General features: G+C 40.5%; 1 protein-coding gene across 1 annotated transcript; it reads right to left on the minus strand.

Annotated features, from left to right (window-relative positions):
* Nucleotides 1–8996: 8996 nt before the first annotated feature.
* Nucleotides 8997–17462, minus strand: LOC130420412 (C-type mannose receptor 2-like). The gene is made up of 5 exons (XM_056747696.1): nucleotides 17427–17462; nucleotides 17122–17160; nucleotides 16681–17038; nucleotides 9497–9828; nucleotides 8997–9367 (listed from the first exon to the last, which is right to left on the minus strand). The coding sequence occupies exons 1-5, from the start codon at nucleotides 17431–17433 to the stop codon at nucleotides 8997–8999; spliced, it is 1107 nt and encodes a 368-aa protein (XP_056603674.1). The 5' UTR covers nucleotides 17434–17462.
* Nucleotides 17463–18587: the final 1125 nt, after the last annotated feature.

Below are 18587 nucleotides of genomic sequence, written 5' to 3' on the forward strand. Positions count from 1 at the left end.
CACCTGTAACACACAACACTACACAACAACAGAATCACACCTGTAACACACAACACAACACAACACAACACAACAACAGAATCACACCTGTAACACACAACACAACACAACAACAGAATCACACCTGTAACACACAACATAACAACACAACACAACAACAGAATCACACCTGTAACACACAACACAACACACGCACCATCAATCCCGTCATTCTCTTGATTTTAGACATTTATTTATCACTATGATTTTCCGTTGTTGACATGGTTTTATTCAGTTAATATTAAATAAATATAATATATTTATATTATTTTCACAGACTGTTCTTTATTTTATGTAGAAAACAGTGAATTACAAAAATTACTCCAGCTAGGTTTTCACAGACTGGGTCACATTATTAACATTATTTAGCAATTAATCTGAATATTGTTGATAATAATCACTCTGTCATTAGCATGTCTGCTACAGGAGAGACTTGGGGTATGAAGAACTGTCTGACTGAGCTTTGATTTATGTGAGTCTCTGTCAATGAGGAATGTTGCTCTCCAGAGGCATGTTGTCACACGTCAGGGGAATACCTGGAGACGCATCTGCCATTGATTTAAATTACTCCCCCCCCCCCCTTCTCACTGGACAGTTAATCAAACCAATCAAACTAACGATTACATCAAGTATTACCCAATCAAGAGGAAGCATCTTCATTAAATGTGTGTGAGATGATTTGCATGAGACGCCGCTTTAAAACAATTATAAAGAATATGGGACAGAACCCATGACCTGTGCGCTGCTTACACCTTGTGCTTCCAATAACAGGAACACTAAAAAACATAAATTCCTACAAAGTTTTCATGAACTGTACCTAAAAAGCAAATGTACAGAATAACATTTAAGGGCTGTTGAAGTGCATCTCTGGTCAGGGTCATTTTTGTTGCCTAAAACTAAAACTATTAAAATATATCTTTTAACCAAAATCAAATAAATGCCTAAATATAAAAAACTACACGTTACAGACCAACATTATAAATATACACTTACACCGTGTCTACACCAGATGTGACGGAATATAGCGATACGGCAAAACCTACGTGTTCTAGTTACGCATGTTTTTTTATGTTGTGCTGGAATAAAAAAGGAAACCTAAAGACCACTTATGAAAACGTAAGCCACGATGATATTAAAGCACATCCACTACACAAACGTTTGAACAATATACAACCAATAGACCATTTATAACCAAATCAAAATGTTTAACAAATATCTTCAAGATTTATTTATTGAATATTTTTATCAAGATTGAAAAATAAATAAAAATGAAACTGGACGTGCTTCTGGACCAGTATTTACATCTTACGAAGTGGTCTGAAGCACCAATACTAAATTCTTCCACAGATACTGACAGGCGATTATTTACAGTGATATCAGACGATACTGATTCTGAAGATTAATTTAATATTTCTTAAATTTGTGTTACTAATTCATATAATGACTATAAATATTGAACATTGAACTGGAGATGTTTCTTTAGATGTTTTATATACATAGAACAAATTCTTAGCATGTTCGTGTCCTCTTTTGAATGACAGGATATATATCGGCCCTGATCATCAGCTGTTTATAAACTATTAGCCGATAGTGTGAAAAAACTTCTTTCATAGGATATATTGTTCAATATAAAAATCAATATAAAAAAATGACGAATTCATTAAATTAAACTGCTTAAACAGCGCCGGGATGATATATCATGTATATGCTCAGTTTCTCAATGTATTAGGGTTAAATGCCGCCACATCTGAAAGCCAGAGGGCGCTCTCGTGCAGAAACTCTAAATATGGGACACAGAAGAAGAACCATTTACGAGTTGCTCCAGGAAATGCCAATGGTCATATAGTTTGTGGCAATTTCACCCTTTGTCAAACACATGTAGTCTGTTGATCAACTCCAGCTTCTGAAAGACTTCCAGAAAGAAGGCAAACTTCTCCTCTACCTCGATGCAACTGGAACTGTTGTGGCCAAACCTAAAGACTGCAAAAGTGTACTGTATTATGCACTTTGGTGTCCAGTTATATCCACTTCAGAAACATTAGTTGTTGCTGTAGCAGAGATGCTCTCTTCTGACCAGAGCACACCTACAATACAGCACTGGCTTACTTGTCTGTCACGTGAAGATTGTAAAATGTTCAGACAGCACCTCCATCCTCAAAAGGTTGAGACAGACTCGTTCACTGTTGTGCACATATGTGCAGCACACATGGTAAAAATACTGTCCTGTATGGTGTCTAAAGTAAAATGTGGAAAGCCAACAAAGGACCTCTTCCTTTACTCCATGGCACTGCTGCAGAATACCTCAACACTGGATGAGATAAAAGCTCTTCTAACCGACATTGGAACAGTTTTTACTGAGGCCACACATACAAACTGCCAGGAGAGTATAAATAACCTGAAGACTGCAATTGAAAATCAGTCTTTTATTGCCGAACTGAAATAACACCAACAGAAGAAGCAGACCTTACAGGCACAACCCCGAAAACAATCAGGCATGACTCCCCTTTTGTGAGATGCTTTGAAGATGTACTCTCAGGTACAACAAGAAAGAGACAGACAAGGAAGAGCTCCCCCCAATCCTTACTATTGCCCTGGTTTGATCGACATAGTCAGTCAATACTTGGAAACTCTGCCACTTTGGACCGGAATTATGTTACACCAGTGTAAGGCTGGTGCCAAGGTGTCCACACCAAAAGGGCACCATATCCCGGGAAACACAGAACTTCATCCAATACAATGATCTCCCCACAGAGTTTGCATCTCCATCTCAGACAGCATGTAACAATGAATGATGATTACCAACTCACACCTTTACATCTGTTCTCTTCTCCCCCTCTCATCTCTCTCCAACTGAACTCAGAGCAATTCAAAGCTCACCCATGAACTGGATTTGACAAAAACCATATCTTATATGAACAAAGTATCTTCATATCCATATTTGGTATCATTTGAAATGTCTCAGTGCGATTGGTACCATGGTCTCATATCCACAACAGTAGAGCAGATCATAACATAGATTTGAGGGTTTAAAGATATTCTGCTCACTGTTGAGGTTGTGTCTTCATGCAAATGCCCTTTTCTGGCCTGATCAGATCCAGGACAGAGTCCTTTACAATGTAAATTGTTGTTGTATGGAGGAAGGGTATTCTGGTCTGGGTATTTAAGTGAAGGTATGCGTCTTAGACTCGTAGACTTTGAGGATTTGATGTTTTGTTTTCGTATTCTCTGAATTGAATTGAATTGTAACATTTACTTGACTAATAAATTGTCATGTTTGAAATTGTTCTGCAGTATTCTGAATTTATAAACACATTCTCATGTTATGTATTCAGTATAAGAATTATATTGTATCCTGTTACATCCTTGTTACACAAATCCCTGCTCAGGTCAGTAACGGACTAGAATCCTGTCTAGGTGGCACAGGCACACCAGCTGAGGATTTAAGAGATCCGGCTAACAACTTGGCATTAGTTTAAGTGTACTTAGATCTGAGAGGCTGTTAATGTGATTTTCCGTTTAGAACAACACAAGGGTCGTCTGGTCAATCTAAATAGGGTAAGTGTCACACTCTGATTACAGTAATATTATTCCAGTGTACATGGGAAACCATGGCATGATTATATAAAGCTGACATTAGAGAAGGTAAGATTGGTTTATCTATCGCTGTGGAGTGGTCATGACCTCTGGATGAGAATAATTGTTGCTTGTGATAAGGTGTAAATAATCTAGGCTGACCAAAAAAGGTGCGTTTAGCAGTGAGTTGCAGGCGGCAGCCACCTTAATGCATGACAATTAGATTTCATCAATGGGCAGAACAAATACAGGGTAGTACAAATACAGTAACTGCAAGAAAATACACTTTTATCAAAAACTATTTTAAGACAGACTGTATTATACAGGATGTTATTTAGAATAGAACTTATATCCTTATATATGTAACCGACTCTACTCACAAACTGGCGTCCCTTTAGAGGCTGAAGCCAATGACTGATAGCATCTGTCAGCGGTTACAGTAGGACCAGTTACATATGAAATGTTGGCCATTAAATTGCTATATTTATCAATTGTGTTGTGCACAGAAATAGAAAGGCATGTCCGTGTAGAAGGACTTACACATCCAGGAAGTTCATTCATTGAGTACACTGTAAAAAGTAATACCTAGATCTAACTTATAAAAATTGAGGCAAGTGGCTGCATTGGACTTTTTAAGTTGAATCAACTTGTAGCCTTTTTTAAGTATAATAAACACTTTAATATTACTTAATACAAACGCAACAAAATCAAGTTGTGCTAACCCAGATAGCAAATTTTTGCGGCCCAAATCTGGCCCACACTTTACTCCCCATACTTTACTCATCTGGCCCACATATGGCGTGGAATGATGGCCCTTGTGCGGTCCGCTCCAGATTTGGGCCACAGGCATGCCAAAGCTATGCCACATTTCAAACATCAAAACAAATAAAGCAGAACTGAACCAAATATAAACAACAGTTCATTTCAATTCTGGCCCAGATTTATCCCAAAACCAACACCTTTCTGTGCTCCAGTTTGACAGAATTTGTATTGAGTTTCATTATTATTATAGTGATGATTGATTTATTAGTGATGAACATCTGCTGTTAACAAACAGCGTCACTGCTGAAAAGTATTTACCCATAGAAACATAACAACTACAACCTGAAATACAGCCTGGAATACAACCCAGCTAACAAAAATGTGTTATAAGAACGTTCCTTAGAGGTTTTTCACATGTTTGAATACGTAATAAAATGTTTTAAGCGTTTTAAGAAAGTTACCGTCATGGTGATCAGTGTTTCCTTGAGTTGGGATCTTGACCCCTGAGCAAATGTATGTTTGAACTGCTGAAAGTGCTCATAAAGTGCACTTGTCACGGCAGAGCAAATATGAACCTAAACAAATGGTATTGGTAAAACCTCTGTGATGTTATAGCTTGATTCAGTACTCATTTAGGTTGAGTGCTATGCTAGAGATCCTGAAAGGACATTGTAAAATTGTTTTTAGATATCTAGAAAGATTTGTGAAAAACGGATGTATTTTTATCAAACAACATTTTAGAATCACACAGATATCAAGAATCAATGTATGAATCTCAGCAATGGTGAGAAACAACCAACTAACTCAGATTAGCGGATCAACCGCAATGCATGCTGGGAATTATTAATTAGTTTTGTGCTATGATGTTACCCAGCATGCATCGCAGCATGAAGTTTTCTTTTGTTTATTCTCACCATTGTTGAGATTCATAAACTGATTCTTCATGTCTGTGTGTTTAAATTCTGAGTATTTTCTTTTTTCAAAAAAGCTTTTGAGACTGAAAAATGTAATCAAACTCCCAGATGTTTTAATGTAATTTCAAGATCAGCAGGACAGTAATTTATTTAAATGTAAACATGGTAGATATCTCACTGACCACCAACCAACACCATTACTCAGAGCATCATTTCAATTTCTTTGAAAAATGTACTTAAAAGTACATCTATGTTCAAAAGTAAATGTCAAGGGTCACGAGCCCAACTCAAGGAAACACTGATCACCATGATGTTGACTTTTGTCAGCTGGAATTTATCTTAAACATTTTGAATATTTTAAAAGGAACGTTCTTATAACAAACTTTTGTTAGCTGGGTTGTATTTTAGGTTGTAGTTGTTGTATTCCTCTGGGCAAATATTTTTATATTTTGTGTACGTGTGTGGCCACATTTATTGCCTCTTTTGTAGTCGTTGACATTTTATAAATGTTATTGTCTTCGATCTATCTTCCCATCTTTTTCTTCTTCAATTGAATTTGTAATTGTCATTGACAATGTCTGTTTATGTAAAGTTAATTACCGTAGTGCTAAGAATATAGACATTAAGATTTATTTTTTGATGTTATAGCCAGGACTCAATTAAAATGTTTATTCACATATGATTAGTTTAATTTTACTAAGAAAAATTAATGTTCATAACACCTAAATAAAATGATTACAGGTTACTTGTAACAACCCATAAATAAGTTCCCTCTACCAATAAAAGTAGGTTTATCTAACTGAAGAATACTGGTACTATTAGTTAGCTCAACTTGATTTTGTTGCGTTTGTATTAAGTAATATTAAAGTGTTTATTATACTTAAAAAAAGGCTCCAAGTTGATTCAACTTAAAAAGTCCAATGCAGCAACTAGCCTCACTTTTTATAAGTTAGATCTAGGTATTACTTTTTACAGTGTGATACGTTTTAGTATAAAACAAATAAAATTAAGTAGATTAAAACCATTTAAATTAAATAAAGCCTACTTTGTGAGTGAAGCACTTTTTACAGTGTACCTTGTTTTGTGATCATTGCTGTTGATCAGTGGATTCTTCAGTGGAACTCTTTAATGAAAGGCAAGACATTCATTTTTTTTATTATGAAATCCAATAAACAGCAATACTTCGACTCTACATTTGTAGATTATCAGTAAGATGCCAAATTAAACATAAGTAACTAAATTAACTAATATGTACAAATAATGTTAAATTATAGTATTAAGTTAATTTTTTTAATTATTGGACTATTTATTTCATTTTTTTATATAGCATAATGTAATTACATTCCTGTGTTCACAATCAGATACGAACATGTCGCTGTGACGTACCATCTTGAGTCAAAAATCATTTCATTTCATTGTCTCACTGGAGAACATTTTAATTTTTATGACGGGATGAACTGCTTCACTCAGGCTATGGGGACCGTCAGGCATCTGGCAACATTTTCAGAAGTGTATTCTCAAAAAAGTGTACTGTGGGTCATGTTGTACTTGTAAAGGTAAGTAAACACTTTGCTGAAAGCATGTAACACTACACATTTATTGGGTAATCTTCATGGATGCACATAAATAAATACACTTTATATTTAGTATCATGTTTATTGCTTTATCAGGGGGTAGTTAGAGAGATAGATAATACCTTTACACAATAACTGTAATTAACATGATAAATTCATTTTCATTTGTAAATGCCCTTTAGATTGCAACAAAAGAGAAGCCTGTAGTGGAAGTAGAATCAGCTGAAATAACTATCAGTGACGATGACACACCTCCATGCATTCTGACTTCTTTACAATGTTAAACGTGCTGTCTTCTCATGCTTAACATGGTCCACTTGTCAAAAAACGAGTTGGTGTATTACGTTGTATTTCTGTGCTCAATACACTCCCCCAGCGATCGTACGGTTTCTGAAAGCTTTTTTCAAACATATAAAACTGATTCCTAACAATTTTTTTTAGTCCATTATTGGACAATTCTCCCTGATGACTGAAGCTCCAGCGGTGACAGAGGTTTCACTGGAAAGTCAAAACACCGATGAGTGTTATTTAAACGTGTGTGTTTGACTGACATGTGTTTTGCGTGTCGTCTTACCGGTGAAGTTTGCAGATGACAGATAGATCCAGGTGAGGGCCGGAATAAAGAGCAGCGCGACAGAGGCAGCCAGGAACTTCCTGCGGCCACGGCACATTCCCAGCATCCTCTGCTGCCAGAGGGGGTCTGTTCAGAGACGTCTAGGTGGGCATAAGCTGTTTGGCTGGGGGATGCATGGCACACTCCTTAAAAACAAAGAACAAACAAAAACATAGCAACAAAATAAATAAAAATACAAATATTGTGCAATCTAACAATACTTTACAATAATATCCTCTATACCAGGTGTTCTTAAAGTTTATATTCAAATGTCTGAATTCTGAATTCTTGTCAATGTCAAAGGTCCGGTACAATTATTATTACAAAACTTGCTTTTAATAAACATTTAAAACAACTTTAAATAAATTGAAATAAAACAAATCAACTCTATATGAAGAGTTTATTTGAAGAAACAGATAACAGATAAAGTTTAATTTTTGATCATGTTTTTATTGTGTTGTATTTTATATTATCACCTAATCAAAAGAACACAAATACAGTTTCATTGATATTATACATTGTTTTTGAACATCTTGTGTACAAGTTATTTTTTTCATCATAGGCTAAGGTGGGTCTGGATCCATATTGGAGTCCCGACTTTGGGAAGAGCTGCTCTATACTGTATTAAGAAAACCACAGATGACAGCAGTCACATTTCCATTATTAACTTAAAGAGACATGAAATATTGTCTGTGAGATTCTTAAATGCAATTAAAGTAAAAAAAAATCTAAATTCAGTGTTTTCAAAACTTTTATCAAAACGACTTTACCAATTTTATTTGAAAGAAGAACAAATGTACCACCTATTACATTCTAGAGTGAATAAACGGTTTAAATGAAACAAATAGGAAAGCTAAAACCTCTATGAGAGAATTGTTGTAAAGCAGTTAAAGCACAAACTAAAAAAAAATCATTAACACAGGTCACATGTTGACAGTTCAACCAATAAGAAGTCAAAAAAGTTTGTAAAAAATATTCCATGGCTTTAGGATACATATCTTAATTTTGTCCTTTTCAATTATTTCTTATAAATAAGCTTTGATAAAACAGATATAATATTGGAATCTATATTTTTTTAACTTTCATAAAGATGATTCAAACAAACAAATGTAAACTATACGGAGCTACATATTCACCATGTCCTCGTCTATTAATAATTAATATCACTACTTATTGCTAAGTATTTTGCTCAAATTATTCCAAAAGTGTGTTTTTATTTATTACCCACAGTCAGCAATGTGACTCTGTAAATCTTTACATTTTATTTGGAATGTTGCTATAATTTCACAATCAAACAAAAGTTATAAAACATGCATACATATAAATCTATATATAACATCTCTTTATAAATCTTATATACACATTTAAATCTTAAAGATATTAGTTTAACATTTTGGTTTATTGATTATAAATGTTCTGTTTGTTGTGTTAAAAAAACTGAGACTGGAAGTTCTTCTGGACCAGCGTTGTTTACATCATCTGAAGTGATCTACATCACAGAAAGTGACAGACACACATGATTTAATTTTCTTTATTTCTGGTGCAGATGAAGTTGAGTTCTTGAGATCGAGGAAGGCTGATCCACTTATGATCTCCTCCAGACTGAACCGCTCCAGCTCTGTGTTCACCGCTGCAGTGATTCAGTTGAATCTGAACCCCTGGAGCCCAATTCTGATAGCAGACGACCTCTCCTCGTACCCAGATCCAGAGATTCATGAGACAGTAATAGTGTAACCCCAGCCACACCTCAGCAGTCCAGGCCTGATGAACCACTGATGTCACCCAGAGCTGAATCTTCTCTGAATCAACTGAAACCAGATCCACATGATTCTCTCTGCAGTATCTCACAGCTTCAGTCCAGCTCAGATTCTTCTGGATCAATATCAGCTCATCTGAACACACAATAAACACAAACAACTGAACATGAGAACAAAACACAAACACTGAGACTGAACTGAGATCAGTTTCATCATGAAGAAACTTCTGTCGTCAAACACACACATTGACTTTTATTAACTCACCTTCATGACACATAAAAGTGTAAGAGACACTGCAAGATAGATCATGCCATTTCCCCTCATTATTCATATTGGTCACTGTACAAGCATCAGTACCAGAATTATCAGGTTGACCAGAGTCCCAGTATCTGAAGGCGGAGTCAGTGTTATCTGACCACTCCCACAAGCCTCTGAACAGACCAATCCAGACAGATGTGTGAGGATCATTAATGATGTTGTGGATCAGTTGATTGTCAGTCTGGTTCCTCACACTGATCAGATCAGTATGATACTGTCTGCAGAAACTCTGAGCTTCTCTCCATGTTGCATTAGAAGTATAAATGATGTATGATTTACTGCTGTCTGTTGAAAAAAATTAAGGTTCAAGTCTCATGACTTTCATTCATTCTCATTACACTTACAGTTCAGATGTCAATCTACAAAAACATATTTCTTCTAAACGTCTTGATAAATGCTTAACTTGTTCAGGTTCCAGAAAAAAAAACAAATATGAAAGTGGAGGAATGATGTCACAGGTTACAAACAGTGATGAAAATGTCTCGGGTTACTTGGCTGTAACCCTGTTCCCTGAAAAAGCAGGAGCGAGATGCTGCGTTTCAAACGCTATGGGAGAACAGTCTTTGTTCGACCGGCTGTGAAGCACGAGTGTCAAACACGCCCAAAATTATTTTGGCTTTAAATAACCTCGGCAGGTGACGTGGCTAATTACACCCGCACCTGCCGGTTATAAATACGTGTGAATTCGGACGCGTCATCAGGTTCCAACTTTGTCTGAAAGGACGTCCGGGCACGCCTATAGTGCGGAATTGAGGCGCAGCATCTCGTTCCCGCTTTTTCAGGGAACAGGGTTACAGCCAAGTAACCCGAGACGTTCCCTATTTAAAGCTACACTCGATGCTGCGTTTCAAACGCTATGGGAACGAGAATACCAACGGCAACGTACTGGAAGTGTCTGGACCCCCCAAGGTTGTGTGACGTGTGTGCACAATCCGAGAGGAGGCCTCAAGCACGACTCTGGGATGTAGACTCCAGGACACGTGAGCCGGGAGTGGCATGGACATCCAGACTATAAAAACGGAAAAAAAAATGTGTGCGGAGAGGACCAGCCCGCCGCATCACACACTTGCTGCAAGGGGACACCTCTTGCTAAGGCCATAGACGATGAAACCCCCTTGTGGAATAAGCTCTGACTCCTAGAGGTGAAGCTTGACTGCGCGCCTCATAGGCCAGAGCAATAGCATCCCTCACCCAATGTGATTTTGTTTTTTGGTTGCAGCCGTTGCAGACGCAAGTCTGAAGAGCATGTACTGGACACAGTAGGTGTAATCGTTCCTGCTCCAGCGTTGTGATTGGCGGAGGGCAAGAGGCCTTTAAGAATAACCGGATGCACAGTGGTGAACGGAACTTTAGGCAAATAACTCGGGTGAGGATGCAGTATAGCTTTGACCATCCCAGGTGCAAAATTTAAACAGAACGGCGAGGTTGAAAGCGCCTGCAAATCTCCGATTCTCTTAAGAGAGGTGATTGCCATTAGAAAATACATTTTAAAGGTCAGAAGAGGTGCTGACTCCATAGGTTCGAAGGGGGCGCTAACTTGACCCTCGAGCACTGTCGCTAAGTCCCATGGAAGGACTGTCCCTCTAGAAGGAGGCATCAGCCGCCTCGGTCCACAAATAAAGCGGGTGACTAAAGGGTGCTCCCCACAGAAACCCCCTCAATCAGGGCGTGGCAGGCCGAAATGGCGGCCACATAAACCTTGAGTACCGGGGCTTGTCCCTGAGGACAGTTTATCTTGCAGAAAATGCAGCACTTAAACGATCTGGCAGTAATTGGGTCTGCATGGTGTGCCATGCACCATCTGTCAACATCGCTCCATGTTAGGGCATAGCTCCTTCTAGTGGAGGGAGGCCAAGCAATTAGAATAGTCTCCGCTACATAAGGCGGAAGCTCGACATCTCTCAGCTGGTGCCCTTAAGTAGCCAGGCATGGAGGTTCGAGAGCTCAGTATAGGGATGAAACACTGTCCCCTTCGCCTGAGACAATAGATCTCTCCTGACTGGGATCGCCCATGGCGAGTCGTCGAGGAGGGATACTAGGTCTGAGAACCAGATTCTGGTTGGCCAACGGGGAGCCGTCAATAAGAGGCGCGAGCCCTGTTGACAGACCTTTGCCAGGACTCCAGGGAGCAGAGCTATCAGAGGAAATGTGTAAAGACGAAGTCTGGGCCACGTATTAGCCATCACGTCCAGACCCAGGGGAGCTGGATGAGTCAGAGAAGTAGAGGGGACATTGTGCCGTCTCCTGCTTAGCAAAGAGGTCCATATCCGCTTCATAAAATCTTTCCAGATATGTTTGACTTTTTCAGGGTGGAGTTTCCATTCCCCATTTATCACAGCTTGTCTGGACAGCAAGTCTGCTCCCTCATTCCTATGCCCCGGGATGTAAATTGCTCTGAGGGACAAGAATTTGACCTCTTCTCAGGGCAGGATTTGCTGGGCCAGTTTGTTCAGGTGGCAATACCGCAACCTGCCCTGTTGATTTATGTACGAGACTACTGAAGGGTTGTCCCCCCGCACTAGGACATGGTAGCCTCGTAACTACCAGAGGATGTATTTAAGGGCCAGAAGTACAGCCATCATTTCCAGGCAATTGATGTGCCAATCGAGAAGATGACCTCTCCAGATCCCTTGGGCTGGACAGTCATTTAAGACCACACCCCAACCCATAAGGGATGGGTCTGTCGTTAGCACCTTGCGACGACTACACGGACCGAGAGTGGGACCTAAAGTCAGAAACCGAGGTCTGTACCACATAGTAAGGGTGAGAAGCCCCTGGCACATCACCCTTGTCTGCCTCTGGGGGTTGGCCCTTGAATAAAACCCCCTGGCTTTGAGCCACAACTGAAACGGTCTCTTGTTCAGGCATCCCAGAGGTATCACCGTGGAAGCCGCCACCATGAGACCTAAAACTCTTTGAAAGTGGTCGAATCCCATATTATCCCTAAATACATTGTATTTTCCGTGAGAACGCTCTTTATGGCGTTGAGTCTTAACCCGAGAGCTTTGAGATGAGATCGGATGACATCCCGATGTCGAAGCGCTAACTCGCAAGACTAGGCAAAAATTCACCCAGTCGTCTATGTATTTCAATTGCAGATACCCTGGAGTCGCAGGGTGCATTTTGTGTATGTGCGGGATGACAAGGCAAGGCCAAATGGAAGAACCCGATACTGGTAAGCTTCGCCCCCGAAAGCGAACCTCAGGAATTTCCTGTGTTGTGGCAGGATCTATTTATGAAAGTATGCATCTTTCAGATCGTTCATCACGAACCAGTCGTGGGACTGAATGTAAGACATAATCATCTTGATCCCCCATCCCTTTTGGGAACTAAAATATACCGGCTTTAGTAGCCTAATTCTTTGTCTGGTAGGGGAACACGTTCTATGGCCCCTTTAACAAGCATAGCATGTAATTCTTGTGCCAACACATTTGCTCTCTCCGGTTGCGTGGACGTGAAGACCACGCCGTTCGCGGAAGGCGATATGCAAATTTTATCCTGCAGCCCTGGTCTACAGTTCTTTCATCGCATGGAGAGATACCTGGCAGTAGTTTCCACGCTGCCAGGTTTTCTCTGAAAGGCGTATCAATTTTGGCACTTCTCGTTGGGGGGGTATACCAGATGTATGGCGTCCTGAAATATGGTAGAAGTCAACCGAACATCTAGCATTCTTTTTGAGCCCGCTATCCCCGAAAGGCCCAGTGACGGCGGAGATTGCAAAGCGGCCCTTTGAGGGTACCGAATGGGAGCCTCCAATTTCTCTTGGAATTTTATGCACCCCACCTCGGGGGGGACACACCCCCACAGTCCCGTGCACACATTTTAGGATCTCTTGTTAGAAGAGATGAAGCGCCTCAGGTCTGGTCCTCCCGAGGCAGCCTGAGGGCACGGTGGGCCACTCCCCTGCCTCTGCGAGGGGGGGCTCGACTCGCCACACTCTCCCTGAGGACCTCACGCCTCAGGTAGACTGTGTGCCCGGTCGGGACTGGGGAACCGGTCCGGAGTGGGTGGCAGACACTCCAGACGCTTGAGCACAGCGAGGTAGATATTTGACAAATGCCTCCTCGTGACGTCTCGCCTCCCGGAACCTGGTGACAACGGTATTAACCGCATCTCCAAACAGTCCGGAAGGCGAGATAGGGGCATCAAGGAGGAAGGCTCTGTCCCTGTCCTTGATGCCCGTGAGGTTCAACCACAGGTGTCTCTCAACAGTAACCAAAGCAGCCATGGAACGGCCGATAGCACGGGCCGTTTGCGTGGTTGCACGGGGAGACAAATCTGTGGCGCGGCGTAGGTCTGAAAACCCTGCTTCGTCAATCACCCCGCCAGTGCTGACATCATCCAGTAGGTCAACCTGGTATGCCTGCAAAACCGCCATGGTGTGCAGTGCAGCACCAGCCTGACCCGCTGCCTGAAAAGCCTTTCTCACCAGCGCAGATGTTACTCTGCAAGGCTTGGTGGGAAGAGAAGGCTTTTTCAGGGACGACGATGTCCCAGGGGAGAGATAGCTAGCCAGCGTCTCTTCCACCCTGGGCATCGGCGTGTATCCCCGTGGCCTCGCGCCAACGATGGTCGAATAAATCGTCGTCGATGGCACGAAAACACGGGAGGAGTGAGCCATGAGCGAGACAGTTCGCCGTGGAGATCCTCAAAGAAAGGGAGAGCCCGATTTTGGGGCTCATCCCTCCGGCCACCCGACAGATATCTGTCGTTGAGCTTTGAACCCTTGTGAGCCTCTTGTTCCTGCGGCCAGTCGAGTTTGAGCCTGTCGACTGCCTTGGTTACCGCCCCGAGTAGATCCTCAACCGCTTTAATATCACGAGAGGAACGCCTCGTGGCGGATCTATCTAACCCCGCAGAAACAAGAGAAACCTCATCCTCCGCCGGCTCAGAAGAAGTGCCGGGCACGCTTCAAAAGCGGAGGCGAGGAAGTCGCGGTTCAGTGAATTTACGGGAGAAGCAGACGGATCCGTCTCCCGCACCTCAGCAAAAACAAACTGCGAATCACAGGGTTAGGAAGAGGTGGCTCTGTCTCGTTTAAAAAAGGCGAGCCGAGCACGCAGAACTCTGAACCCAAAACCATCACAGAGTTCACACTTTCCCTCAAGTCCCTTGGCGGCATGGTCAGCCCCCAAGCATTCAAAGCAAAACTCATGCTTATCGAAATCGGAGAGCATCCTCTCACAGGGAGAAACAAATCTCCGATCCGAGTCAGTCATGGTTTTATTTTATTTTGCCTTATTTTTACACTAGACTAAGTAACTCAGAGAGTGCTTGGTCACTAGTGTAAGAATCTTGGTAAAATCTCTTTTATAATAAAGGCTTTGAAAACAACAAAGAGGGAGACTTCTCCCTCACAACACAAGCACACCTTGAAGTCCTTGAAGACAAAAGAACCTGATGAGGCGTCCGCATTCACACGTATTTATATCCTGCAGGTGTGGGTGTAATTAGCCATGTCACCTGCCGAGGTTATTTAAAGCCAAAATAATTATTGCCGTGTTTGACACACGTGCTTCACAACCGGTCGAACAAAGACTGTTCTCCCATAGCATTTGAAATGCAGCATCGAGTGTAGCTTTTGATAGGGAACAGCACACTACTTCCAGTGTATCATCAACACAAAATGACTCCATTTACAATAAAACAAACAATCACAGCTAACCAACAAACACATTAATATAAGAGAACAAGAGTCAAGAAGTCCACTGTGTTTTATTAGCATATCTGATTGTGTATTTATATGACATGAATCTGTGTGGCTACAGTCTTTTTTTCCTGTTCCTGTTCACTTCTTCAGTGGACTCTGATCATGAACAGCAGGTGTCATCACTAAAGATTAATTATCACTTGTAAAGTCAACTCAATTGATTCATTAATTGCAAGAATAAATTAACATTTCACACCAGAAAGACTCTTCTTCAGTGTGAATTTGTACACCCATAGTGATGGATTCATATATACACCAGGGTGTACATTTTTACACCACGGACTTTGCTGTGAAACACTAAACACGATGAGGGTTTTTCTTCTTATTGTTCATGTTTTCTTCAGTGATTGTGAATGACTCAATCTTCACTTCATTATCTCATTGACTGAATCTGATTTGACTTATTCACTCGTTCATGTGTTCAATAGGGAGACGTCTAAATGATTCTGTGTGGGGAGACCCGAGGACTTGAGTTAAAACCCCAGACTTAAACTTAGACTACACTTAAAAGTCTAGTTTCATAAACTTAGAAGAGGTCAGTTTAGTCCCCAGTAGTATTAAAATAATACACCTACAGGTTCACTACTAGCAGACTGTTACTTATATACTTACTAAATAAATAAATAACACTTAAAATACACTTAAACTTTACTCTTGTGTAGTGTTTTATAAGGTCTGGTGTCAGTTGGGTGTAAAACTCACTTGGTGGTGCTTCAACACACTCATAAGACACATTCAGGTATTTGTGAGTTCCAGGACAAGGATCAGTGAAAACTGTATTGTTCACAACCATAGAACAATTAGTTTCTCCATCACATCTGTGATAATAAATACAAAAAACAGCAAAAATATATAAAGATGATGTGATAATATCTGATAACTCTTTAATAATGTTTTCTGTTCTCACCGAGTGGCCACCGTTAGAGATGTGTTCAGACTGCACTGAACATTTGAGATCTGGTTATCTGGTCTTCCAGTAGAGCAGGTCTGTCGGTCTGTAAGCCCGTAATTGGCTGAAAGGACTTTAATAGTTCCCTGATCTGTTGATAAAAGTAACATTACAGACAATTGTGTTTGACAAATCTTTATTTTCTCATCATGTTATGTGGCCTTTAAATCAGTGAACATGTAAATGATGAAACTCAGAGAACTCACCACAGCTGAGAAGGAAAGTCTGTGATTGACAGATAATGAAATCCTTTGAAACACCTGAAGTCAGAGATGAGAAGTGAATCAGATGTAATGATGTTACTGTGTTACATTGACTGTCTTTGCGTATTTGTTTAAATCAGAAGTGTCCAATCCTGTAGAGTTCAGCTCCAACCTGTTCATCTGACCCACATGTGTTCTGTTTCTTAACTGTGATGTTTATTATTGTTGTCTTATGATCATGTTTTGTGAAGTGAAGGTTTGCTGTCACTCACCATTGTAGCAGATGAATCCCAGCTTATCAATACACTTCTGCTGACGCCATTTTCCATTTCTCATAACAGCACAATTATTTGTGTCAGTTGATGGTTCAGTTTCCCAGTTCAGATATTTCACAGGATCACCCAGAGACCACTTCCATGTAAAAACATCTGTTCTCTTCAGTCCAATCCAGACAAACTCCAGATTGTTATTCACAGTCTTCTTCAGCTCGTTCATGTCATTGATGTTGTTGACTGTGGCCAGATCTGTGTATTTCTCTCTGCAGTATCTCTGAGCTTCAGTCCAGGTCTTCTCAATGTTTATATAGTGATAGCGGCGCTGAATGCCTTCAGATAATGAACAGAGAGCTGAAAGAGAGAGTTTGAGTCTTTATTAGACACACATAATCGATTCACATAAATCACACATAAAACCAGAAACAAAAACTCACCAATGACAAGAAGACTGAAATATAGAGTCTGAGCCATTTCTGAGGAAGAAACACATTGAAAACATTAAATGTAAAAAATTTGGTAACCACATTAAATAAATAATAAAAGAATTCACAGAATGTTACTTGTTTAAGGTATAATTAAAGATGTATGAAATAAATGTGATATGAAAGGTTGTTATACTGTGTCTGTTATGCTATATAAATATGTGAAAAAAAAGAGTTAAAACGATCACAATTTTTATAAAACAAAGTCATATCAAAAGGATAATATTAATAGAAATGAGAATGTAAATAGTTCTTACTTTTCATCTCTTGTGTGTTTCTCTCCTGAATCTGCTGCTGTTTCTCTCTCTCTCTGTGTTTATATGTCATTATATTACATCTGATCTTCAGCACCTCACATCATTTGGGTTTTTCTCTAGGAAGACTTATTTTCATATTTTACATCCTGCTTATTTGTATATTTTCCACCTGTTGGTATAATAAACAGAACTGAAATGAGGATAAATGAGGTGTCTGTTTTCATCTTGTTTGCATAGTGTCACATCAGAGTCATGAGTCAGCGTCAGTAAAACACAGTGAATAAAAGATATTAGGAGGCTGGTGTGATGTGGTTCTTCAATACATATATTTAAAACATTTATAATTCACTTGAAATAAAATAATTTTACTAGACATCTTTTATGATGTGCAGATGTAATACGGGTTCACGGGATCACGAGAGAAAGAAAATAATCACAGAATTGACATTTTTCTCTTTAAGGGAATGTATGACAGAAATAAAGTGAAAGTGGTGATAGTTCATATGGTGTCCCGGCCTAAGGGGGAAGGCTGCTCTACCCAGCCCAACCCTCAGGGGGTGCTTGCTTAGTGATGGATGGAATGACGGTTCTTAACCAGTGTTTGGGTAAGAAGGAAGGTTGGTGAGACACCTATTCTTAGCCATATGTTTGGGTAAGAATAGAGGTAGATAGCGAACTGACCCAACCTACTGGAGGGTGGAAAGGTACTTTCGCAGGCATACCTTCCTTTCCAATGGGGAGAGCCCCGGAAGGGAGTAGTGAGAACTTTTGGGCCGGCATCCGGGCCTGGGTCTCAAGATAACGTGAGAGTTTCCAGGGCCGAATTCAAGGCATTCCGGGGACACGGAGAAAGCTTGGAGGTCACCTACCCTCTTGATGGAAGCGAGCGCCATCAGGAGGGCCATCTTACTCGTCAGGTGAGGAAGATCGGAACCTCCAAGGGGCTCTTGGGGGGCCCAGAGGCTACATACACATTCAGTGTGGAGGGGAGATATCAGTCTCCCGTCTCTTAAGGAGGACAACACGATCCTGATCGAGCACCTCAGTGAATCTTTCTCGTTGAGAGTGACACCAGGATGAGAAGAGGCGCCGTCTAGAGACGTATAAACCCCTAGTAGATGGGGCCCTAGCTTGGGTGATGGTCTCCGCCATAGAGGGGGA

This window comes from Triplophysa dalaica, chromosome 5 (genome assembly GCF_015846415.1).
Source record: "Triplophysa dalaica isolate WHDGS20190420 chromosome 5, ASM1584641v1, whole genome shotgun sequence".
Lineage (NCBI taxonomy): Eukaryota > Metazoa > Chordata > Actinopteri > Cypriniformes > Nemacheilidae > Triplophysa > Triplophysa dalaica.